This window comes from Stenella coeruleoalba (assembly GCF_951394435.1).
Source record: "Stenella coeruleoalba genome assembly, chromosome: 3".
In the NCBI taxonomy this organism is placed as follows: domain Eukaryota; kingdom Metazoa; phylum Chordata; class Mammalia; order Artiodactyla; family Delphinidae; genus Stenella; species Stenella coeruleoalba.
The window spans coordinates 132387080-132414411 of record NC_137148.1 but is presented as its reverse complement, the minus strand read 5'-3'; the positions used below and the strand labels follow the sequence as shown (position 1 = coordinate 132414411).

Below are 27332 nucleotides of genomic sequence, written 5' to 3'. Positions count from 1 at the left end.
TCTAGAAGATAACATAGGAGAAAATCTGGGTGACCTTGGGTTTGGCAATGAGTTTTTAGATACAACACAAAAAGCACGATTCATAAAAGAAAAAACATTGATGTTGAACTTTGTTAAAATTAACAACTTCTGCTCTGTAAAAGACTTCTGCTCTGTAAAAGGCACTGTTAAGTGAAAGAAAAGATAAGCCATAGGCTGGGAGAAAATGTTTTTAAAACACATATCTGATAAAGGACTTATATCCAAAATATGCAAAGACCTCTTAAAACTCAAAAGCAAGAAAACAAATAATCCTATTAAAAAATGGGCAAAGATCTAAGCAGTTACCTCATTTAAAAAGGTATACAAATGGAAAATACACATATGAAAAGATGCTCAACATCATATGTTAGGGATTTGCAAATTAAAATAACAATGAGATACCACTATATTCTTATTAAGATGGCTAAAATCAAAGCACTGACACCACCAAATGCTGGTGAGGATGTGGAGCAACAGGAACTCTCATTGCTGGTGGGAATGTGAAAATGGTAGCCATTTTGGAAGACAGTCTGGCAGTTTCTTACAAGGCTAAACATTTTCATATGCTAGTGTTATGAAACTATTCATTTCATATGATCCAGGAATGACACCACTAGATATTTACCCAATTGAGCTACAAATCTATGTTCATATAAAAACTTGCACACAAATGTTATAGCAGCTTTATTCATAGCTGCCAAAAACTGGAAGCCACCAAGATGTCCTTCAGTAGGTGAATGGATAAAGAAACTATGGTATATCCATACAATGGAAATATTATTCAGTGATTAAAAAAAAAGTTAGCTTTCAAGCCATGAAGACATGGAGGAATCTTAAATGCATAGTTCTAAGTGGAAGAAGCCAATCTGGAAAGGCTACATACTGTATGATTCAACTATGTAACATTCTGGCAAAGGCAGAACTTGGACAATAAAAAGATCAATGGTTTCCAGGGATTTGGGAAGAAGAGGGGAAGGGATAAATAGGTGAAGCACAGTGCACTTAAAGGCAGTGACACTATTCTGTATGATACTATAATGGTAGATACATGATATACATTTGTCAAAACTCACAGAACTGTACAAAAAAAGCAGTGAACCTTAATGTAAAACGTGGACTTTAGTTAATAATAATGTATCAGTGGTGGTAGAATAATTGTAACAAATGTACCACACTAATGCAAAATGTTATTTATAGGGCAGAACTCTCTTCACTCTTTGCTCAAATTTTCTATAAACCTAAAACTTCTAGACAAAGTCTATTAATTTAAAAAATTAATAAAAATTAAAAAAAGAAAAAAGTACTAAATGTCAGCTATCATATCATAATGATCCGAATTTGTGTTAATTCTCTATTCAGCAACTTTCAACTGTGGTTGAAATTTAAAATTTGCTAACTCACACAAGGACATCTCATGCTAATGTGGCTTAAGGCATACACTGCCACCCAAGGATAACTGAGATGTCTGGGAGGGTGCAGAGTAATTGGCTCCCATTCTGAATTGTTGTATGAATAAACATGAATTGTATGAATTTTGTATTTGTATGAACATGTTGTATGAATTTTAATTCAGTCATTTTAATAGTTTCACAGCACCAGTGAACTTCTGTTTACCAGTTTATAGAACTAACTTCATGTATATTTAATGGTTTTATGATGTTACAGATGCTTTTTTTCCTCAAAAAATTGACATAGGCCTTCCCCACTCTTCCTTTCTGACAGTATGTTGATGGCTTGTGACATTATATTACAAATCAAATAACATTTAAGGTCCCTGCCAGCTCTTCTAGGGATGAGTAACTCCTTTAGTTAATAGATGCTCAACGTCACTTTCTTGCTAATCTATTTTGTCATCCCTACTGCCTCATACTCTGAGAGGGTTCCTTTCTTCAGGGATGGGGGCAGACCCTGCAATTGCAGATTATAATGAGGCGGGCGGGGGGAACCACTTCCTTTACTGACCTCTTTCCAGCAATGATTCATGATCTGGTAGATATGTGAGGAGGCCAGTCGAGGCTTGTATAACCGAAATCCGGTGGTGATGTCTTCCACCACTTCTGAGTTGCTTCGGTTTTCATACGGGATTTTTCCTTCACTGAAGACTTCCCACATCAGCACACCTATGAGTGTGAATAGGTGAATTGAAATGGTGAGTCGAAACAGCTAGTGATAAAGTTCCTAAATAGCGAACAAACCATCTTACCTCTAGAAATCACAGACTCCTTGACATTAAGATTCAAGTCCCTACCTCCAGAAAGTACAATATCAAAAGCCACCTGAGGCTTATTAGGCCTGTGCTATTTCTAAAGAGCGATTTCCCTACCTTTCTTTTTTTTTTTAATTTATTTTATTTATTTATAGCTGCATTGGGTCTTCATTGCTACGCGCGGGTTTTCTCTAGTTGCAGCAAGTGGGGGACCACTCTTCATTGCAGTGCACCGGCCCTCCACTGCAGTGGCTTCTCTTGTTGCAGAGCATGGGCTCCAGGTGCGTGGGCTCAGTAGTTGTGGCACATGGGCTCTAAAGCTCAGGCTCAGTAGTTGTGGCTCACGGACTTAGTTGCTCCGTGGCATGTGGGATCCTCCTGGACCAGGGCTTGAACTCGCGTCCCCTGCATTGGCAGGCGGATTCTCAACCACTGCGCCACCAGGGAAGTCCCTTCCCTACCTTTCTAGTGGTTAAGAATGTTCAAGCTCAGCCCTTTGTTATATCTAACTCAAATGCTACTACTAAAAGTTGCAGGCGATGTAAACTCAAATGTCTACACATGATATAGATGAATGGAGTGGATGAGGTCTGCATAATAGGGACTAGGGAGGACTGTGAAAAACTGGAGGTCAAAAATTCTATCCCCAAAGGGGCAGCTGTGATTTAGCTCCAGCCAGCATAGGGCACATGGGAATGAGGGCTCTGAATTGCCACATTTTCTGATTTTTTAAAGATAAGTCATAAATTGGGAGTTTTAAAATATAAACTCAATTTTTTTTTTTTTTTTTTTGCTGTACGCCGGCCTCTCACTGCCGTGGCCTCTCCCGTTGCGGAGTACAGGCTCCGGACGCGCAGGCTCAGCGGCCATGGCTCACGGGCCCAGCCGCTGTGCGGCATGTGGGATCTTCCTGGACCGGGGCTCGAACCCGCGTCCCCTGCATCGGCAGGTGGACTCTCAATCACTGCGCCACCAGGGAAGCCCTAAACTCAATTTGATTTAAAAGAAATACTGTGTTAACCAAGCAAAAATCTTTAGGTTGTCCATTTTTGACCTCCGATTTAATCCCTTTTCCTTTTTTGCCCTCAGTAGAAATGTCACACCCAGCTTTATTATGTACTCATCTATTCATAGGTTGTCAGAGTGGGAACAGAGCTTGCAGATCACCTAATCCAGTGGTTTTCAAAGCATAGTCCAGAGATCCTGAGGGCAGAGTTTTCCAAAGTATGATCCCTAAAACATCTGAAGTTTTGAAAAATCAACTCAGAAATTTGTTCCAATGGCAGATCCTGGGCCCTAGCCCAGACAACTGGATTAGAATTTCTAAGCGAGCCTCAGAAATGCCTCAGGAGTTTTGGAAATTCAGTAAATAAGACCAATTAGTACCCCAAGATGCCAGGATTTCCGGTGAGATTTCTTTGGAAAATGGGGGAAAGCTGGCTGGAAAACAATTGCTTTCATGCAAATCTTGTGATGCATTGAGGAACTGAGTAAGGCCCAAAGGGGTTAGTTGAACTTGTTTAAAATAGTGCAGTTCATACATATGGAATCTAAAAAAAGGCTCTGAAGAACCTAGGGGCAAGACAGGAATAAAGACGCAGATGTAGGGAATGGACTTGAGGTCATGGGGAAGGGGAAGGGGAAGGGGAAGGGGAAGCTGAGACGAAGTGAGAGAATGGCATTGACATATAAACACTACCAGATGTAAAACAGATAGTGGGAAGCAGCCGCATAGCGCAGGGAGATCAGCTCATGCTTTGTGGCCACCTAGAGGGGTGGGATAGGGAGGGTGGGAGGGAGACGCAAGAGGGAGGAGATATGGGGATATATGTATACGTATAGCTGATTCACTTTGTTATACAGCAGCAACTAACACAACAATGTAAAGCAATTATACTCCAATAAAGATGTTAAAAAAATAGTGCAGTTAATTAGGGGAAAAACCTCAAAATGCGTGACAAAGCCCAGTGGCCTTGAGGCAGGCAAAAGCTCTCCTCCATCCAGGTTTCTGTTTCTCAGGTTTGCCACCCCAGTTTTCTCATCCCTCTATTCTGCTTCCATCGGTCAATCTCATCCTTAGACACTTCAGATGACATATCCTAGGAAGGGATGGACTTTAGCTCAACCCTCTAATTATAAGATGCAGCAGCAAAGTCCTAGGCTGACAACCTGTGGCAGAATAAACCCCATTCCGAGTCAGCAGGTGAATGCGACAAAGTGGCCCTGGCTGCAAACATCTCTTTATGGGACACCTGGCTGGGTGCAGCATGACCCGCCGTACCGATAGAGAGTGGCCACACATCAGCCAGACCCTTCCTAGTTATATGCACTGGGGAAAAGAGAAGGTGAGGTTGCTCAAGCGCAGTTTGTTTTCTTCTAAGTTCATTCTGTACCTTAAATTTGACTAACAAAGTCATAGTTAGGCCTGTTGAACAGGGAAACTACTTTAAGGAATCATTCAGAAGGACTCAAAATCAAAACTCACTTGGTTGTTGGAAATGGATATTCTAAAATGCTGGAGAAGATTAGTTAGTTCTCCTCGTAAGAGATTTAATTAGTCATCTTCGCCCTGGTTTCTACTACTAGTCAATATATTTGGCAAACTTTCCCTTCACATAGAATGACAGCATCAAACTCCAAACTAGTCCTGTCCGAAGTAGAATCCTTACAATCCAAGTCAAAGAGGTTGTCCAGTATAGTTTTCTGTATACATTAATATGCAAAAACTATGGCTTAGAAAGACATGACACATCCAGCCAGAATATTTAGTACTTCTTGCCACACCGGCATCATTCATTTTGTCTTTTCATTCTTGCCCATTTGCACTTATAAGAAATTCTAATTCCTTACCATGGCCTGCCGTTTTCATTGCCTACTGTTCTCCCACTAAGTCAGTACCTCTTTTCTTTGGACACACCAAGCTTTGGCACTTGCCGCTTCCTTTGTTAGAGACACTGTTCCCTGGACCTTCAAATGGAGACAGCTCCGTCTCATCATTCAGCTCTCTGCTCAACAGTCACCTCCTCAGAGAGGCCTTCCCGGACCCTGCTATTTAAAACAGACCCTCCCTCCCTTCCAGTTACTCTCTTTCCCATTACTCTTTTGTTTTATTCATAGCACTTACCGCTACCTGACTTTATCTTATACACATATTTGTTAGCTTGTTTGCATGATTGCTACTGTCTCCCCTTACAACTTGGCTCCAAGAGAATAGGAGCCTTTTCTGTCCTATGTACCACTGCTTTGTGAGCACCTAAATTAGCTCCTAGCATGTAGTAGATGCTCAATAAATCGTTGTTGAATGAATGGGTAAAATACTTTATTGAGAGTTAAATGTGGGAATAAATGTGAGAATAAATATAATGTTGGGAAAAAACATGATCCTTGCTCTCAAGGGCTCATATGCTAATCTCCTGACTCCAGCTTTTGATGTCACAGCAGCTATCACCAGCATCCTGTTTTCGCTTTTATTTTTGCCCCTATTTCAAAAATGTCCAAGACTAGATGCAATAATGAGGGCCCCTTCATTCCTTTCAGAGCTGTTTGTACAGACTCTCAGTGGGACGCCCTCACCATCCAGTGTTCAGGGCAAGTAAGGCTGCCTGAATTTGACAAATAAAACAGTTGGCCCACAGTCCCAGGTCATGTGGGAGTGGGGCCAGAATGACACTTACCAAATGACCACACATCCGACTTGCTGCTGTAGCGACTGAAAGAGAAGACTTCCGGGGACGCCCACTTCACCGGGAATTTGGTGCCTGAGGAACTGGTGTACTGGTCATCAAGGACGAACCTGGGGAGAGAGTGGAGAGAGATCGTCTGAGTGTCCTGGTGGCCTGCATCCCATTCCTGAGACTTTGCCGGCACCACAGGTCCGTATTACCTTGTCATCCCAAAGTCGGACACCTTGATGACTTGGTTTTCTCCAACCAGACAATTCCGGGCAGCCTGGAGCAGAGACAGGCAAACGAAAGGGAAAGGAAAACTTGGTGGGTAATCAGTAATTAAGGAGTCTCCTATAATCACAGTCCTTTGCTTTTCCATGTGCTGCTGTGCAGAAGCAATGAGGAGCTTCACAAATGCTAGTTAAGCTTCACTAGTGCCGGATGGAAAGTTGTATGTTAAAATCCTTTATCAGGATGAGTAAATCTGGTCTTTCATCTTCATTCCTGGGATCCTAATCAGAAGAAAAATCCATGGTGTTGTGTAACCAACTGTAAACTCCAGTGCAACCTGATGTTAACCTCAGGAATGATATGAAGAAGCTGTTACCCATTTGACTAAAATAAGAATGTGTTGAAGTTGCTAATTCTCTTAAAACTATTCCTCAGTAGGGATGGTACATGGTCTCTAATTCGATTGGAAGAGCCCTTACCAAGAAAAGACCCATGAGTCTCAAATTTTAATGTGCCTGCAAATCCCATGGGGGGACATGTTAAAATGAATATTCCCAAACCTCAACCCCCAGAAATTCTGAGGATGGTTCTAGGATCACCCCAATGTGATCCTGGTAGATCCTTGGATAACATTTTGAGAAACATGTGCTTGTCAATTTCTTTCATTTTACCAAGAGGAAAAGGAGGCACAGAGAGGTTAAAAAGGAGAGGCTGTTAGCTTTATTTAGAAAGAATGTAAACTCCAACTCAGAGGGTGAAAGTCAGAGGTGGGGCTGGAAATAGAGCCCAGATCTGAGTCCCATGAGGACATCCCACAGTGGGTGGAGGAAGGAAGAAGTTGAGAGGGGAAGGAAGAGGGCTTATGCCTTGTTATTGATTCATGCATTCCCAGCCTTCGTAGCTCTACATTTCAGTGGGACATGTGCCTTCACCCTGGACCTGTAGGGGTTTGCCCTACGCCCTCTTACCAGATCTCTGTGGATGACACACGCCTCTTCCAGGTAGGCCATGCCCTCACACACGTCCAGGCACATGCCCAGCAGGGTCTCGGCAGCAAAGAGCCCCCGCTGGCTGCGCAGGTAATCTGACAGGCAGCCGTGTTCCATGAACTCAAACACCAGGCAGATGGGGGCTTGCTCCAGGCACACTCCATAGAGCTGGACCAGCTTGGGGTGAGAGAGTTTCCTGGAGAAAAATGGCAAGGGGTGAGATGCTCTAAGTTTAGTCTCTCCAAAATACACTCCCTCCCCCAAACAAAAATGTCTCATTGAGCTGAGACCTGAAGAATGCAGGGACTCAGCTGGTGTACGCGAGAATGAACGAAGGCCAGTGTGGTTGGCATGTCATGGAACCAGAGGAAAGATGGGCAGGAGATGAGATTGGGGAGCGGGCAGGGCCAGACCATGGTGGGCCTTTTAGACCACAGTGAGGAGCTTGGAGTTATTCTCCATACCATGGGAAGCCATTGCTGGACTTGAGCAGGGAGGTGGCACAAGATGGCATCAGAATGGTATTCAAAGAGCACAGCACAGAACATCCTTCCCAAGGTATCTCTGCATACTCTTGTCTTGGCCACTCACATCATGACTTCAGCCTCCTCGACGAAGTCCTCTTCCGACATAGCTCCTTCCTGAATGGTTTTGATGGCCACCTTGTCCCTGTTGAGCCAGTAGCCAAGATGCACCAACCCAAACTGCCCGCTGCCAATCTCCTGCACAAAAGTGAGCTCTGAGGGATCAATCACCCATTTCCCTGGAAGAGAAAGAGTTTTCCAGAGTTGGCAAGCAGTAGATATGAAGTATAGGACTCCCAGGAGACTATATAGCCCTATACAGAATGTTAGCCTATTGTTAATATAACTCAAAGATGGCAAATGGTATAAGCCTATATACTTAGAACTATAGATAGATAAAAGTATCTTTTTTCCCAAATAATAACATAGAATATGTATTGAAAGCCATGAAAAATGTGCATGGGGACGATTACATGGAAAGAGAAAGGAGGATGGCATTAGTTGAGATATTAAAGAAAGTCAATGACAGGGTTCTAAGGCCCCAACCATTTCCTATACCTGATTGAAAAATGTTTATTGTCATTTTTCACATAGAGCAAGTTTTATTTGAACTGGTCATTCATTCGTTCATTCATCCATCAAGAGCATCCATTATGTACATAGCACTTGCTAGGCCTTAGCAGGGGTTAGGGGTAAGGTGGTGGATTCCAAGAGGACTGGTACAGAGGTGCAAGCCAGCACACAGTCTCGCACATAGGTAGGCTTTCAATAAATGCTCAAAAAAAAGAATAAAAGCGATCCGAGTCTCAATTTTCACACTGGCAAAAATGAGTGGGTTCATAAAATACTCTCTGGGCTTCCATCCAGCATGGGCACATGCAGATTCCACAGGCATTAGAATTTTCTTATTTTTATAAGGAGGCTGAGGGGCATTAACCTTTCCTGATGCTTGGTCTAGTACCATAAACAGTTCAGTCTCTATCTCTTTGAGGCACAGACTCAACAGAAAACAGTACCGAGCACCTACTGTGTGCAGATATGGTGCTGGTTAGGGATGGAGAGCCCACACACTGTTTCTCAGAGTATCACCCTTTAACTCCTGTGTCAAAATCACCTAGGGCACTTGTTGAAAAGGCAACCCCAGGACCCCACTGTCTGGGACTGTGTTTTGGTAAATGTTGGGTCGGGGCTGGAAGTCAACACTTTTCTTAAGCATCCTATGTAACTCTGATGCACAGTGAAGCTTGAGAACCACCAATCTAGAAGATATAAAATGAAAGGTACACCAGCCTTCTCGACCAGCACAGTTTGGACCAGGGGAGGCAGGCAGAAAATCACAAGTGGGTGAAACGGTTCCATAGGACAAGAAGGAATAGTAGGGCCTATGGCCCTAGAGATGCATGCCCTGCCTAAAAGCATTCAAAAAAATTTAACACAGTGCTATGCAGACAGACATTTCTGAATGCTGCTAGCTTACAGCACTTGCAATGGACCCATACCTAACAAACTAGATGATACAGAAGTTCTAGAAAATATGCGAGAACACAGTACTATAGCACTGGTTCCTAATATTTTTTTCTAATAGCATTTAGCAGAGTGCTCTGTACAAAGTAGGTGCTCAGTAAATACTTCATTGATGAACTGTCATCTAAAACCAATAGACATTGATTTGACCTAGATAAATGTGCATACACATAGATGTCATCTTACACACATTGTAAATGTTCATTTGTGCACACCATCTCCAGATCTACAGTGTACCTGTTTAATGATCATTTTACGTCTGGGGAAGTCCATTCAGAATTTACCCCAGACCTCTAGGGATGTGAGTTAGTGCAAATGAATAACATTCCCAAATGCACTGCTTACCGTATCTCAGCCCTGCCGTGACCGGGGCTTTCTGCCTCCAGGAACTAACTGGATACCGGAGTCTAGTGACTAGGCCTGTGTTGATTACAAAGTGAAAGGCAGTCATTAGAGTTTTACCATAGCAACCATCCAAGTCAAATCACCAGGAAAAAATATAATCCAATGCAAAAGCTATTTTTATTCTGGAAAACAAATTCCAAAGCCCAATCACTGATATTACATCTTCCCTGAGAAGAGGTATAATGTCACAGGTGGGCAGGTGGTGAAATCGCATGATTCCAGCAGCAGAATTTGCTAATGAAGATTATGTAATATAATCAAATATTTGGCATACTTTTCTATTTGTATAGTTATTACTTATAGTCAGTTTGTCTGAGATGAAGAAACCCAGCTGGGTGTTTGTCACTTTTCTCCAAGTTCCCCTGTGAGGCTTCCCCCTCTGGCCTTGTCCCTTAGAACTCACCTCCTCCATTGTGTTGGTGATAATTGACGAGGAGAGGGATGGAATCAAACACGTACTTTTCAGCCACGTAATATCGCTTGGGGTTGTCATTTGTTTCTTTGATGTGATAGTGCTTTATACAGGGGTTGTTCTCACTTAAACAAATTAAACATAAATGCAGTGATTATTAAAAGGCAATGTTTAGAGACAGAAATGTCTACTGGTAGCAGATTCCTATTAGCTTTGTTTTTTGCCCTCTCACATGGATGGCAGATATATTTCAACTTGTGTATCAGTCTTGACAGGCTGGCCTTGGGTGCTGTATTAAGAAGGACTCTGAGGCTGCATCTGGACTCAGGATTGGTGCCATGATGGATTGGTGATGTTTCTTCCAAAGCCTCAAAATGGACAATCGTCTTGTATGTGCTACATGTTTGCCTTCCCTGCTGTGTGGATTTAACTAATCTTCAGCATATGTTAAGGAAGCATCTTGGCCCCTTCGTACTTATTTGGCTTTGTATAGCAGAGTTAACATAGCAGCCCTGACTGCTATCCTTAGAAAGGGCTGCTTGCAAGATTGGGCCTTGGCTGGCTTCTGAGAACTTAGATTTCAGGAGGGCTCTTGCCATTCTCTAACTGATAAGGATGGCTCCCTACACCTAAATTGTTGGTATAAACAATGTGGCTTATGCTCAATGCTTGCTTTTCTCCTGGGAGTCTGGAATTTTGCTCTGTGCTAGGCAGAGGGTACCCAGGTGACCAGCCCCCAGTGAAAGGATCTGTAAGGTTCTGGCATGTAGTAAGGACTCAGTAAATGGTGGATAGTTTTATTAGCAGAGCCAGAACTAGAATTCATATTTTCTCGCTTGCACTCAAACGTATCTTTTCTGTTATTCTTTGGATTAAATTATAAATGCATCAAATACAGGACCAGGTATTTATTTCTTTAGGGCTTTGCAATCAGGGATGCCAACTGGGAAGTCAACCTGGCATCCGGCCCTAGCTCTGTCACTTTCTAGGTAAGTGACTTCAGTTATGTTTTTAATCTCCCTAGCCTTGGTTTTCTCAGAGGGATCAGGAAAACACAGTATTTTTCGAGACTCCTCTACCTCTTGCACTGTCTGACATTCCTGTGTGTGGGTCATCACTCACCCACCTCAGGACTGTCTCTCCCCACTTTGCTGAGTTAGCACCATACCTTACGATGGCCTTGGTGAAAACAGACACAGTGTATGTCCCTGGAGTCCTGGAATCTCGTACCATGAAGGCTCCTTCTTTGCCCTGGAAGGGTTAGAAAGAATGGAAAATCAGCGATCCCAGGAAACCAGGCTCATGCATCCAGCTTCACTTTCTTGCCTGTGAAAGGAGGAAATACTGTAGGCCAGCTTGGCACAGCGCAGCCTTTCAGCTATAAAGGCTACTGTTTCATTCATTCATTCCAGAGACATTTCTTGAGCTCCTACCGTGGTTCCAAGACTATTCTAGTGATGACATAAACAGTAAACGGAGGCAAACAGACACAAGCTCTGCCCTCTTGGAGCTCATTACAGATATTGCCCAGCCCGCACCACAACATTGCAGTCTAGATGTTATTATCTTCAATTTCCTGATGAGGATACTGAGTGCTGCAGAGCTGAAGTGACTCTCTCACGACCTACGAATATAGGTGGCAGACCTGGGATTTGAACCTTGAATGTGGCAGGTGAGCAAAACCTTTGCTCATTCTACTAGTCCGTGGTACCTCCATTCAACAAACGTTAGAAGCCATTTCTCTGTTCCCCACAGGGGCACAAAACTTCTGTCTTGGAAGCTTCATTAGTTTCTTAATGGGAATATATTTTGTAGGCCCTTTCTCAAGTGCTGATTTTGCTGCAGGGCAAAAGGAGAAAGAAAACGAAGCTGCTGGTTGCATGAGGGAAGTGGAGAGAAGGGGAAGCCCCCACATATACCCTGCACCCCACTGACAATTTTGCCAGTGCTGATGAAATAAGTACTAACAAACAGGGAGACCAGTTTTTTCAGTCCTGGTAGGAACTTGAAAGTCTTAACACTGTTTTTTGAGTACTTTGTGTCTAAGACTCTGTTCCTACCCACCTGTCAATCTGTGCTGGTGATATTTGCAAAATCTGTTGCTATGGTTTGCTTAACTTAGACACACTAAGGGCCATAAGTGAAAGCCAGAGAGAGAGGAACCTCGTGTGGTGGGCATACACTTGTTGTATATGGAGCAAAATATACACAGTTTAGAAGCTCTTCCACCCCCTAATCCCAAAGGTGGGTCCTCTACACATACAAATAATACACAGATGGCCATGCTAATTGTTTGCATCCTAGAATTTCAGGGTTAGAAAAGACCTTTTAGAAGAACCTAGAAAGGTTCTCTAGCTCAGGGTTATCCCAACCTCAGTACTATAGACGATTGGGGGGCAGTAATTCTTTGTCATGGGGGCTGCCCTGTCATCATAGGATGTTTAGCAGCATCCCTGGCCTCTATCAACTGGCTGCCAGACATTGTCACATGTTCCCTGGGGGACAAAATCACCCCTGGTTGGGAACCACTGATCTGGCCTGACTCCCTAAACCCCTGTGCCCCAAACTGCTGGTAATCACAATCACTTGAAGAATCTAAAGCACAGAACAAGACAAAACAAAACGACGACTACGAGCAGTTTACCATGCTCCCCCCCTCCCACTGCCTCCCCATACCTACACACTTGGAATCTCCAGGACTGAGGCCCTGGGACCTGAACTTTTAAAAGGCTTATGGACATCCAGATTTGGTCTCCACTGACTCAACTGAAAATGCATTTCTTATTTATAACAGTCCTGAAGAGTAGTCCCTGTCATCTGAAAGAGCACTAATAGTTAGAAAGTTCATCCTCATGTAGACACGTAACCTGCTTCCTCTGACTTGGCCCTAAACCCGCAGAGGGGAATTTGGGGGGGGACGGTTGGCCCTTACATCATTGTGCATTCTTGCCAAACTTAGAGGTTACCACAACAACTTTGTGAGACTCCCCAAACTCTTCTTCTCCCTGCTGGGAGATTCAAGAGTCTATTTTGAAATTTGAGGGAAGCAGAGGGTAGGGGAGTTGGATGAAGGTGGTCAAAAGGTACACATTTCCAGTTATAAGATATATTCTGGGGATGTAATGTACAGCATGGTGACTGCAGTTAACAATACCATATTGTATATTTGAAAGTTGCTCAGAGTAGATCTTAAAAGTTCTCATCACAAGAAAAAAAATTGTAACTATGTATAGAGATGGATGTTAACTAAAATTGTATTAATCATTTTACAATATATACATAAATCAAATCATTATGTGGCACACCTTCAAATTATACAATGTTATGGGTCAAGTATGTCTCACTAAAACTGGAAAAAGAAAGGAAGAAATTCAAAGCTGAGACCTGAATCTTCAGGTCTCTGTTGTCCACCCTTGACCTTCCTTTCTCAAGGTCGTGAGCTAGGGCTGCCCTAGCTGTTGCCTGAAAGCGGGGAAAGAATTGAGGAAAATACAGAAAGCTGTTACATTTCTTTTTCTAAGATGTCATAGTACTCTAGGACAGTCCTAGTATTCTGTCTTTGTACACACAGAATTTACTTTAATGATTTTGTATTTCATGAATTTTTTGAAATTTAAGAAAATGAGTTGTCAATCTTTCTGGACCAACAGTACAACCTTATGCCCATAGTTAGCCTCCCACATTCTCTACAGTGTGCTCTGTTCATGACCTTGGACATGGTGAGGACAACAGAGAACTAACCAGATTCTTATTTTCGTCTTCTCAGATATGAATGTAAACGGTTTATCCAGTGCAATAGTAAACACCCTTCTAACTTTTGCATGCAAATCGGCCTTTTAAAAAACTTGATTTTCCAAAAATTAGATTTTCCCCCCTTTGGGGTCAGTAGTTTATTCAGTTTCTGAAGTAAAGGTGATCTATGTGACACCAAAAACTCCCAGATTAGTTCATTAGATTTTAAAATAGCTTTTGAAGCCTAATTTAGAAAACTTGAAATTCTCCTCTTTTAAGTGTACAAATCAGTGATTTTTATCAAAACCACAGAGTTGTATAACCATCACCAGAATATAATTTTAGAATATTTCATCACTCCCAAAAGACACCTCAGTACCATTTGCACCCCTGCCACACTAATATGACTTCTCTATAGATTTGCCAATTCTAGAAATTTCATGTAAATGAAATCATATAATATGTGGTCTCTTATGACTGGATTCTTCCTCTTAGCATATTGTTTACAAGGTTCATCAAGTTGTAGCATGTATCAGTACTTCATTCCTTTTTATGGCTGCATAATATTCCGTTGTATGGATTACACCACATTTTGTTTATCTATTCATCAATTGCTGGCCATTGGGGTTGTTTCAACCTTTGGCTGTTGTGAATAGTGAATTTGTGTCTGGCTTCTTCTACTCAACATCATGTTTGTGATATTCATCCATGTATTACATGTACCATCACTTGTCTTCAAAATTCCTCCCCTTTTGCCAAATATCGAAGCTTTTGCTCTTGCCTCACTGAAATGTGATGGGTTAAGTTCAAGACAGGAAGAAACTAAACTTTAGTCGAGGCAGATATTATCTACATATGTAACTTATTCTAAAGGGAAGAAACATAGACCAAAAAGACCCCAAGTTTATCCACTATCTGTGAAGAAGGGAGTGGTAATGTCTCTTTTATTTAATCAAGAATGTTTTGTTGTTTTATTCTTTCAAAGAAACCATTATTATTATTTTTTAATTTGTGATTAGAGAGGGGCCCAACTGTTAACAAGAGTAAACTGATCCAAAGACATCAGACAAAGTAGAGGTAAAGTTTTCAGTCAGCTCTGCCGAGGACGGGAGGCTGGCAGAGCTCTTCCTCCATTGTAGTTGCTCTAGGTGGCATTCAGTGCTGGTGACAGGAAACTCTGGTTTAGGGCTGAGGCAGCGCAGGGTTCTGAGGAAAAGGAGGCATCCGGCATGTGCCTTATCACCTACTTCCTGCAAGGGGCTCAGAGGAAGTCACAACCACCAAGAACGGTGGAGTCTAAAGGGTCTCTGCTCCTGTCATCGCCATGCATAGGGGCACTGATCTGTGCAACGCAGCCAGGGTAGGTCGGGGAGGGGGCTTGTTCCCACGGGATATAGTCAAGGTCTCACTTTACCTTTTACTATTTTATCTAGAAAAATAAAGATGTAACAATAGAAAAAAAAATCATGCCAAGGGGGTAAAATACATGGATGGGAAGTATAGGGATGGGAGAATAGAACTTAACTCATATATTCCCTTACTAACTGTGTGTGCGTGCATGTGTGTATGTGTGTGTGTGCGTGTGCGTGTGTGTGTGTGTGTGTGTCTATGAAGAAGCGTCCCTGCTCTAGTCCAGGCTATGCCACTGATTTACACTCAGTTTAGTCCCCTGTAGCACAAAGGGGATGGACCAGATGTTCTTTAAAAGGAATTCTAACTCAGTCTATAATTCTGTCAATACAGATGTTTCCTGATTAAATGTAGGAGCTTCAGTTTTCTCAGTTGTAAAATGACTTTTGCAAGATGGTTGGGAGAATTAAAGTATATAAAACAGTTCCTGGAATATAATACCAGAACAAGGACTATTGGGACTATCATTAGATGCTATGGTATACCATCTGTTAGAAGTATTAATGCCATTGTCTGCTTTCATCTGAGACATGTTGACTGTTAGGAATTTACTCCTTTCTTTCTGTCCATATGATTTGAAGGGCACCTTACAGAAGATAATCTTGCTGCACAGGGTAGGTTATTGTGAAAAAGATGGACTGATAACCTATAGCTTGTTCGCACTGCATTATAATTTAAGAGTGTCTCTGACAGATAGCCACTCTTCATTCTGGAGGTGGTTCATTTCTTTTCTTGAAAAAATCCTGGTATGGAGTCAGTACCGTATCTTTAATAACATCTTAGAATCATGGAAATATGATAAACCAATGTCTTAGATAAGGCTTCTGCCCAAAATTCAGGCCACCCAACGTATGCAATGCCGTAAAGTATAGAGTACCTGCTTGCAAGGAATTTACCCTCTACCTAAATGTGTTACGACAGAAGAGAGACTGCTGAGGTCTGAGGCTGAAAACAAAGCCACTGGAGATGACATGACGTTGCACCACAAGAGTTCAAAGGTGTGGAAAACCCACATTCCACAGCTTGTGGGAGGGAAAGCATGAGTGGTTTCTTAGAGGAGGTGCTATCCGAAGAACTGATAGGACACAATAGGAGATATTTTCTGTGGTTCCCAAACTTGGGTAAGACCCAGAATCACCTGGGTACCACTTCCTAAGGTTCTGACTGGTGAGGGCTGGAGTACTGGAATTTGTATTTTTTAAAAGCTCCCCAATGATGCTCATGATTAGCCAGCTTCTCCTACAGCATATTTGTTAATTTAAAAACACTTCTTAAGTATTTGCTGTATTCATTCACTCAATAAATATTCATTGAGCAGCTACGTTATCATAGGTACAGTTCTGGGGTCCTGTGTACAGCAGGAACAAGGTAAAGTGTTTATATTCTAGTGGAGAAATATGCATGGGGCAGTATATCAGGAGATTTCATTAATAAAAATAAAATAAATCCATTTTTGGTCAATAATAATGAATCAATCAATCTTTTAAGGGTCCTATAATTGTTAGATAAGGACACACTAAATTCACCCCTGAAACAGCTGATGAAAAGCTGATGTTTCAAAAATCATACAATATAGGGACCCACTGAAGTTTGCCCTTATATTACCTAAGAAGGCAAAGAGGATTTGGTGAAGTAGTCTAGAATATTAATAAGGAGGAATGTTTCAACTGCGCTAGCAAGTATTTGTGTCTCCAAAGAACTGCTATAAAATAGAAATCATCTTTTGCTAATCATTAATGTGGGCTGTTTTAGGTGTTCCATGGGCAATACTTCATTAACCAATGTGGGATTGAAAATAACAAAACTGCACTTGTTTAAACTCAGTATAATTCTTATTTAATTATAAGTTCTTTTTGGTTAATTTAATAATTTATTATGTTATCCAGTAACATAGGTGCTGAGTGGGCCACATATGCATCACAAGTTTGACTTGAAAAAATATAGATTCCCACAAACTAACCCTGGAGAGTCTGATTCTGTAGGTCTGGGCTTGGGGTCTGGAAGTCTGTAGTTTTAAAAATTTCCCAGTGATTCTAATGTGTGATATTGGGAACCACAGGAAATAATTAAGTGTGGAGTCGAGGTGGAACCAAGGAGAAACCAGAGTCTAGTAATGACTCAGCTTAATTCCTCTTCCTCCATGAAATCTTTCTAATTCTTCTAGAATATTCTCAGAACTCTGAGGCCACTGAAAGCCTGCTCCATATGCTCAGTTTTTCTTAGATTATCCTCTGTTTCTTCAGAGTTTGTCTTGTTTCTCAATAGAGTCTAAAGCTTATTGAGATCAAAGACCTTGTCTCAAGTATCTCTATAGCTTAGATCTGTGCTCAGCAACATGGTAAGGTATGTGAGTTTATACTGAGAAATCCTAATAAATGAAATGGTGCAGACGTCATAAAGACAACAGATGCTGGAGACGGCTGACATCATACAGACTGCCTGTTTTGCATCTGTCACTGGTAAACACATATAGTCTTTTGGAAAATCCACAAACAACTGGACTTGCCCTCTTTGATGAGAACAAAACTGCCCAAGGGCAGAGCATCTCACCTTGTCCTCTTTGCCAGCTGCCTACTCACTGGCAACTTAACCAAAGGAGAAAAGTTCACTGCTCCAAAATATGACTGTGGGCTCTCCTCCCGTCTCGATTTCCTCTTATAGAAATTATATGTTTGCCTTTGATAGAATGAATCAATCTATCATCAGTTTCCCTTGTGCAAAAGTAAATAGTATATTAATCAACTATATGCCTTTAGATTATTCTTTGACAATATTCATCATCCCTCCACCTTCCCATCGCAGACTTTCATTCCCTACCTGATATCTTCCCAGGTCTCCTTCTCTAAGCTCACCTCTAGCCACTGTCCAAACTGGTAATGCTTACCGGTTTGGGTGATCAACTGTCCCAGTTTGTCTGGGACTGAGGTGTGGGGGCTCTGGGGCCATAGGACTCTCAGTTTTAAAACTGGAACAGTTCCAGGCAAACCAGGATGAGTTGGTCACTCCAGCTTCATTCCATCCAGGAGAGGTTTGCAGTTTAAGATTCTTAAAGATAGGAAATACCTTCAAACCATAACTGGGAAATGGCAGGAACATGAAATGGCAGGAACAGGGCTAGCATTTTGGCACGGAGAGACTGATGCCTCCATCAACCCAGGCCTACTGTTTACTAGTCTCACTGGTGAGGCTTGTGTTGGGCGCGGGTCATTAACATAATTTGAATATTAGATTCACCTGGAGAGATTTTCCTCTAAATTACTAATGCCTGGACCCTACCCACTAGAGGTTTTCTTCTTTTTTAACATCTTTATTGGAGTATAGTTGCTTTACAATGGTGTGTTAGTTTCTGCTGTATAACAAAGTGAATCAGCTATACATATACATATATCCCCATATCCCCTCCCTCTTGCATCTCCCTCCCACCCTCCCTATCCCACCCCTCTAGCCCACTAGAGATTTTGATTTAATGAATCTGGGCTGGGACCTGGGCATTGGTATTTTGAAAATGTTTCCCAGGTGATTTTAATGTGCAGACAGGCCTGCGAACCACTGCTCTAAGCAAATACGCTGATAGATTGATTGATTTCCTTGTAGAAAGCTTTCTCTCAATACCTGCATGCATTGGGTTTCTCTGCAAGGGCCCTAAATGTACAATTTTCTGTGCTACTTTAAGTGTGGTGTATGGATGGGTGCCAGTTAGCAAATTGTTACTAAAAATTGAAAGTAAGCATTTAGAATCTTTTTATAGCAATCAGACAGAGTAATTTTATGTCTAATGAATCTAATACTCATAAAAAAATTGGACTTGCATTTTTTATGTCTTTGCTTCTTATTTTTGCTTTTTATTTTTTCTGATAATTCATTTTTATTGTATTTTACAAAATGTAAGTCTGTGACAGATTGGGAATTAAAAACCAACCACAAAAAGTAGTCCATCACCACGGGTACTTTGAGAGGCACTGTTTTAGAATCACAAATGATCTTCTAATCCAGGAAGAGAAGGTTTTACCTTGCATGCCAGTCAATTGATGGCAGCTTCCTGGAGCACTGTGTTGAGAAGGATCCCAAAGCCATGGACTCTGATCAACTGTGTCGGCCACAGGGCCAGGAGCAGAGAGTGGCAGTATGAGTCTGGGTAATTGTCATCCCTGATTCAGTCCAGTACTCCTCTTGTACTCATTGAGAAACCGAGGCCCAGAAGGAAGAAGAGATGTTTCCGAAGTCACACACTGAGTTGGAGCCAGAGCAGTGGCCAGGACCCAGTACTTTCCTCACCACACCATGCCTTCTCTCCCTTAATCCTGACACCCTTGTGTAAGCTCAGTCCCGCTCCCGACACCGTATGGCTCTCAAGAAGAACGGTTGCGTGAAAAATGAGTTAAAACAAGCGGTGTATTTCCTCTATATCCACACACAGCCCAACCAGGTGGAATCTGAGGCACAGGCACTCCTGACCCAGCCAGAGATGCAGGCAAGGAAGACCAGCAGCACAGCTCCCCAGGGCCAGCCATCACGGCCCGAAAGACCACCCACGGAAGCTGTGGTCATGGTCACACGTGAACACCAAGGCCTTTGATCCTCTCCAGGTTTCTTATACTGATGTATGCTAACCCTGTGAACCCCCAGAATACTTTTACCAGACATGGACACCACTGTTAATCCAATATGTCAACTCACTGCATTAGCACAAACCACAGCGTGGCTGAAAAAAAGTAACACAATTCAGTTTATTTGAAGTTAAAAGACAGTTTAAGGAGACTTACTGTGTCCAAAAGAAGTTTCTCGGCTTTGTCTCGGCTGATACTCTTATTGTACCACCTGAAAGCAGGAAAAGTCATAGATCAATGACATTTTGAAAAACGTCATTATTTACTTACGAAAGAAAATGAATGCCAGAAAGTTTTTTGTTCTTTTTGTTTCTACCAATGCTTTCAAACTCAAAAGCAAAAGCATGAACCATTTCCAGGTAATAAAATATTTAATTGGAACAAATGAATCAGAATGGTGAAATGTTGATAATTGTTGAAGCTGGGTTTGGGGTACATGGAGGTTCATTATATTTTTCTCTCTACTTTTGTGCATGTTGGAAATTTTCCACATTAAAATTTTAGAAAACATTTATCTTCTGCTCTATTTTGTAAGTCAGTGGGTGGTTATTAGCAGGATGACGCTAGGGCAGCTATAAAAATTTAATATAAATTTGAAAGTGTAGCAAATATCCTTTTAAAACAATTGTAGTATTTTCCTCTGTAAGACTGGTTTTCAAGATCTTCTGCAAAATAATTACATTTTTTTCCCAGCTGCACAAAAGCTCTTGCACAAATGACATTGACAGTATCTCATAAGGCTAGTTTATCTTTGTAAAAAGTGCAAATGTAGAAAAACCTTATGCATCCCCCTGTTATTCCTTGTCAAAGGAATGCTAAATTTATTTGCTGAAAAAACTAAAAAATTTTAATGGGGCTTCCCTGGTGGTGCAGTGCTTGAGAGTCCGCCTGCCGATGCAGGGGACACGGGTTCGTGCCCCGGTCCGGGAGGATCCCACATGCCGCGGAGCGGCTAGGGCCGTGAGCCATGGCCGCTGAGCCTGCGCGTCCGGACCCTGTGCTCCGCAACGGGAGAGGACATAACAGTGAGAGGCCCGCGTACCGCAAAAAAAAAAAAAAAAAAAAAAAATTTAATGGATGTAATCTGCTAAAAGTAAGGTAAACATTCACATATTTTCTACTTTTACAAAGTGAACTAAGCTGAGATTGAGCTTCAAAGTTGGTTTAAAAGGAAAATGTGTCACGGGGTTCATGTGATGACACGATACTGTTTAATTTTGTGTTTCTGATTTTATCATACAGCTGTTTTAATTTCTTAAGATTTCTGGCTAATTTTCTCAGGATAAGTGTCTCATTTCTTCTCTGGAGAAGTTTTAAAATCAAATTTTCTGTAAGCAATTTGAATAATAGATTAAATGTATAAATAAAAAAAGAAAGTAAAGATACTTCTTGATTTTTACTACCAAAGAATAGATCTTAACCTGAAATAATTCATGTCAGACACCTTTAGGAACCAATGCAGTGTGAAGGAATGATTTGGATAATGGGGAAAAGCGAATCTAAGTACACTATGGATTCAATGTCATTTTTATAGTTTGATTTCATTAACATATGTAGTGCTGAAAGCTCTTCTTCATACATCTGAGCATTTGAAACTAGCAGTCCAGCTCCTTGCCTGGCTGGCCATTAATCTGTATGTGTGGCATATCGTACTCAAGCAAGCAACAACAGATGACATGTAACATAAATGCAGTGTAGTATCATTCTTGGAATTTTAATGACTGATGAGGCTAAACTAGAATTATCCAAGTTATACAAAGATGCTAACTGACTTTTCATAAAGTTTCCATTAAGACAGCCTCGATATGAACTTTGGCTTCCTGAGTATGCCCTGATTAGTCTCTTTTGCATTAGCTGTAGCTAGGCTGACATCGTATCTCTGGTCAGTGGACTCTATCAAAGTTTGCTGCGGGGAAAGCTCCAGCCATACTCTGGTGAGAACTTTAAGACTGCAAAGAATATTTAGCTTATGTGTAGCTCACCTATCATGTGTCAGAAAGTGTTATCAGCAGGTTATGGGACTTGCCCAAGGTCAATAATGAGCTAGTAAGGTGTAGCCAGAAGTGAACCCAGCCAGTCTGGCTTCAGAGTCCATGCTCTTATCACCACCATAAAGAGCCTGTAACTATCATATACCAGGGACTTAAGGAAAAACATTACCAGGCTCCCTCTCTCCCCCCAGAAAATCCTAGTTTGCTATGCTGTAGCCCCCAACTCCACATCTTTCAGGGGTTACACCTGTCAGATACACTTCTTGCGATCTGCAAACTCCTAAGGAACGTAATTTTTGCACTATTTATCATGTGCATGTTCTCACATGGGTCCTTCTTTCCTTATCTATCTTTTAATACAGAAATTAAATGTGTAACATATAAGTTTGAAAGAGAAATGAAATGGAGTGAAATAATTTATATTCTTTTACTACCCCTACTCCCTGTATCTTCTAAAGTAGAGCTCTTCAAACTGGAGCATGTCCAAACAGGAGCATTATTTTTATAATTTTGTTGTCTGGTGAAAAAACAACTAAAAAGTGGTAAAAAAGAATGTGAGTGATTTTTTAGGGTTGAAGTTTTTCAGTGTTGTTAACACTTGAACCATATCCTGGCCTCCCTGTCCACTTATTAGGTTAGAGGAGATAGAATGATCATCAGTTAACAATCAGTTGTGGAAATTAATAAGCCCAGGGGGAGAGAAGTTCTGGGTGGGGAAGCAACACCACTTACCAAACTTGTTTGGTTATTTGAGAGTAGCCACGAATAAGGGAATTAGTGGATTCATCTGAGCTTTTTTAAAAAAAATTGTTCTAAATTAATTGGATTTACAATGTTGTGTTAGTTTCTGCTGTACAGCAAAGTGAGTCAGTCATACATATACATATATCTACTCTCTTCTAGACTCCATTCCCATATAGGTCATTGTAGAGCACCAAATAGAGTTCCCTGTGCTATACAGTAGGTTCTTATTAGTTATCTTTTATATATAGTAGTATGTATATGTGAATCCCAATCTCCCAATTTATACCACACTTTCCCCCTTGGTAACCATAAGTTTCCTACATCTGTGACTCAATTTCTGTCCTTTAAATAAGTTCATTTGTGCCATGTTTTTAGATTCCCCATAAGAGTGATATCATACGATATTTCTTTCTCTGTCTGACTTACTTCACTTCATCTGAGCTTTTGAACACATGCAACTGGATGGTACTTTCCAACTCAGTGGGCTCTTAGAACTTATTTAGTTGAAGCCTGGCAAACATGCTTCATCTTATGTGTCAGCTCTGATCTGTCAGTACTGGCTTCCTGGAGCTGTGTGTTGCAAAGATAGAGGCCAGTCTGAGCTCAGGGAGTAAGAATGTCACTATCTAAGAGTGATGTCTGCCCTGAGTTCAGGCACAGGGAGGAAATGTCAGCAAGAGTGCCACGATTTGCTTTCCTTCATCTTACCCGACCCTTCAGTTTAAAGGCAAAGGGATCTGAGATCCAACCTGGTGAAGAAACTTGCCCAAAGTCATGTCCCCAAACCACGGCAGGAGACCTGAAGCCAATCAACTTACCAACCCATGATCATGTTCCCGGGGTACAATTTTGAGTTCTTATGCAGATATCTAGACAATGTTAAGTTCTAGGAAAAGAGTAATCATATTGGGCCGGTTTTTTTTTTTTTTGGTATATCCAGATATAATAACTAACTATCTGGATGCTTGTTTATGAGTTATTTAATTCTCTAGCTACGATTCCATATCTGAAATGCAAACTGACAGAGTGCAGAATAAGTAGAGTTCACAGACTGTTTTGTTTGTATGCTGTAGTGTTTCATTTTAAAAGTGAATTAAAATATCTTCAAGAGGGGGAATATACCTTTTTTTTGCCCCCAAGCTCCATCATTCCCTATGGCCTTATACTTTGTTGGAAGTTTGAATGTGCCCCTTCTATCATAAATGAAGAAATTCTGATTAAAAGTAAAAAACCAAAACAAAAAGAAAACTTCCCATCCTAGTGATCATTTGAAATAAATACCTAATTTTTTCTAAAGGTGTTGACTGTAAAATAATAAAAGAATTTTATTTTTTAAGCATATCTCATATATTTCATTACAGTTTGAGTATTCTTGGAAGTGATGACTTCTGTTAGCTGAGGGAGGGGCTTCTCTTACCTACTTGATCAAAATGAATCTCAGGTTGAGAGACTCTTCAGAAAATGATAGTTCTTCACTCTAGAATCTATTAGAATTTCAGCAACAAATAACTTGACCACATTTGAACTAATAAGAACACAAATGAGTTAATAGAAGGTTTCATTAGCTATCATTCTTCAACCCTGGTATCTTAAGCTTGGTAAGTACTTAAAATTTTATCCTTAAATGATTTTGAACTTACAGAAAAGTTGTAAAATACTGTAAAAGAACTCCCACATACAGATGAACCAATTGTTGATAATTTACACATTTGCTTTACCATTCTGTCCAGATAGATAGATATAGATAAATAGATTTTTTGAGCCATTTGAGAATAGAATTTTACCCCTAAGTACTTCAGTATGTATTTCTAATAAGTAGAATATACACTTGTATAACCATAGTACACTTACCAAAATCATGAAATTTAACATTCATACAATACTATTACCTAATTTTAGACCTTATTCAAATTTCATCAGTTGTCTCAATAATATATTTTGTAACTTTTTTGGTTTGCTTTTTTATGGTTCAAGATTGATCCAGGATTACTGGTGCATTTAGTTACCCCATCTCTTCAGTTTTTTAACGTGGACCAATTTCTCAGCCTTTCATGTCTTTCATGATCTTACCATTTTTGTAGAGCACAGGGCAATTATTCTGTAGACTATCCTCAGTTTGGATTTGTCTATTATTTCCTCATGAATAATTCAGGTTATGCATGTTTGGGCAGGACTATCACAGAAGTGATGTTGTGTCCTTCTCAGTGTATCACATCAGGAGATGCACGGTGTCTGCTTGCCCCATTATTGATGTGAACTTGGATCATTTAGTTAAGATGGGATCTACCAGATATTTCCTCTTTGTTATTAGTAAGTGATTTGTGAGAAGATACTTTGAAACTATGTAAATATCAAACCTTTCACCACCTATTTGTGACACTCATTGATGATTTTTGCCTGAATCAGTTGGTACTTTGAGTTATAAAATGGTGATTTTTAAACTTTATCATTCCTTCTACATTCATTAGTTGGCATTTTGCTGCAAGAAAGAGCTTTTCTCTCTTCTTGCCCATTTATTTATTTACTTACTTATCTATCAAGCTATTTATTTATTATTGATTTTTTTATTTTACTCAGTGGATTGTAGTCCCTTACTGTCCTTATTTATTTTGATACTCAAATTATCCCAGATTTAGTCAGAAGGAGCATTTTTAAGCTGACTTCTGTGATCATTCAATATGTTCACATTATTTAACAAAAAAATATTGGGGGGTACTTCTTTACTTTTTGATGCATCAAAATGTTCCAGTTTCATCGTTGTTCTTTCCCTGCCCCGACTCTGAATCCCCAAGCCATTTCTCCAAGAAGAAGTCCTAGTTCTTTTTAGTGGGAAGTGTTATTTAAAAACCAAGATCTGAGTGTACACATTGCTACTACAGTATTATTGTTTCTGGGCCTTCCAGCAGCTGAGCTAGGAAATACATGTACATGGTGAGTACACAGTACTCTACACTTGAATTTTATTAAACATTAAGTAATTCCATTAAAATTATATCCATGTGGGGCTTTCCTGGTGGCACCGTGATTAAGAATCCGCCTGCCAATGCAGGGGACACAAATGCAAGCCCTGGGCCGGGAAGATCCCACATGCCGCGGAGCAACTAAGCCCATGCGCCACAACTACTGAGCCTGCAGTCTAGAGCCCGTGAGACACAACTACTGAAGCCCGTGCGCCTAGAGCCTGTGCTCCACAATAGGAAAAGCCACTGCAGTGAGAAGACTGCGCACTGCAACGAGGAGTGGCCCCCGCTCGCCGCAACTAGAGAAAGCCTGAACAGCAACGAAGACCCAGCACAGCCAAAAATAAATTAAAAAAAAAACCAAAAACTGGGCTTCCCTGGTGGCGCAGTGGTTGGGAGTCTGCCTGCTGATGCAGGGGACACGGGTTCGTGCCCCGGTCCGGGAAGATCCCACATGCCACAGAGCGGCTGGGCCCGTGAGCCATGGCCGCTGGGCCTGCGCATCGGAGCCTGTGCTCCGCAGCGGGAGAGGCCGCAACAGTGAGAGGCCCACGTACTGCAGAAAAATAAAAATAAAAATAAAAATTATATCCATGTGAACTCTTCTTTTAAATGCCATCTTGAAATAAACAACACAAGCTAAGCAGATATTTAATACCTATATTTTTGTCTGCTATCTTGGTATTGGAAGTATTGCATTAAACCATGTTTTAAGTCAGTTTGTATTTGATCCAGTGTTCATAGTGTTTTTTCCTTCTCAAGTAAGATAAATATTCCTGGGATTCCCAGAAGAACCTTTTCCTTTGACCACAGTTATGTGCAGGCATCTGAAAATCATCCCTTAGATTAAAGGGGAGATGAGAACACATACCCTCCCCCTTCTATTTAAAGTGACCGTCGGGATTTCCCTGGTGGTCCAGTGGTAAAGAATCCACCTTACAATGCAGGGGATGCAGGTTCAATCCCTGGTCAGGGAACTAAGATCCCACATGCTGCAGGGGCAACTAAGCCCATGCACCACAACTACTGGGCTCATGCGCCTCAACTAGAGAGCCTGCGGGCCACAAACTACAGAGCCCAAGCACTCTGGAACCCGTGCACCACAAATACAGAGCCCATGTGCCCTGGAGCCTGTGCGCCACAACTAGAGAGAGAAAAAACACCTGCACGCCACAACTAGAGAGAAGCCTGCACACTGCAATGTAAGATCCTGCATGCCGCAACTAAGACCCGATGCAGCCAAAAATAAATAAATAAAATAAAGTGACACTTGGGCTTCCCAGGTGGCGCAGTGGTTAAGAATCCTCCTGCCAATGTAGAGGACACAGGTTCGATCCCTGGCAGGGGTAGATCCCACATGCCGCGGAGCAACTAAGCCCATGCGCAACAACTACTGAGCCTGTGCTCTAGAGCCTGCGAGCCACAACTACTGAGCCTGCCCACCACAACTACTGAAGCCCGCATGCCTAGAGCCCATGCTCCACAGCAAGAGAAGCCACCGCAGTGTGAAGCCCGCGCACTGCAACGAAGAGTAGCCCCCGCTCACCACAACTACAGAAAGCCTATGTGCAGCAATGAAGACCCAACGCAGCCAAAACAAATAAATTAAATAAATAAATAAATAAAAATACCTTTCTAATAAAAAAGAAAATAAATAAAGTGAAGTGACCCTCAACTGTTTACTTAGGGATCAGAGTATGGGGGGAGAAGAAAGCAGGTCAAGAAGAGAAAATGCCTGGTATTTTAATAATCAACCAATAATTCACTCCTAATGTAAGAGGACTCCTTAGCACCATATTTTTGGAAAACAAATAAAATATCTTACTCGTAGGTTTCCAGGTTATTTGGAGACTTTTCCACCAGATAACTGCTTGGTACGTATCCTTCATGCCTGTTAAAAGGGAAATTAGT

General features: G+C 41.3%; 1 protein-coding gene across 3 annotated transcripts in view; it reads right to left on the bottom strand.

Moving 5' to 3' along the window:
* Positions 1 to 27332, bottom strand: part of ITK (IL2 inducible T cell kinase) — a gene marked incomplete at its 5' end in the record, with an annotated part of 79208 nt that overhangs the window by 16161 nt on the left and 35715 nt on the right. For all 3 annotated transcript variants that reach the window (XR_013827606.1, XM_079916839.1, XM_079916838.1), the window contains 10 exons: positions 1984 to 2141; positions 5902 to 6020; positions 6111 to 6175; positions 7092 to 7308; positions 7704 to 7875; positions 9506 to 9580; positions 9969 to 10102; positions 11146 to 11228; positions 19883 to 19937; positions 27247 to 27312. Coding sequence is in view for 2 of the 3 variants with exons in the window: in XM_079916839.1 (XP_079772965.1) it covers positions 1984 to 2141; positions 5902 to 6020; positions 6111 to 6175; positions 7092 to 7308; positions 7704 to 7875; positions 9506 to 9580; positions 9969 to 10102; positions 11146 to 11228; positions 19883 to 19937; positions 27247 to 27312 (1144 nt within the window). The remainder of the gene's footprint in view (positions 1 to 1983; positions 2142 to 5901; positions 6021 to 6110; positions 6176 to 7091; positions 7309 to 7703; positions 7876 to 9505; positions 9581 to 9968; positions 10103 to 11145; positions 11229 to 19882; positions 19938 to 27246; positions 27313 to 27332) is intronic.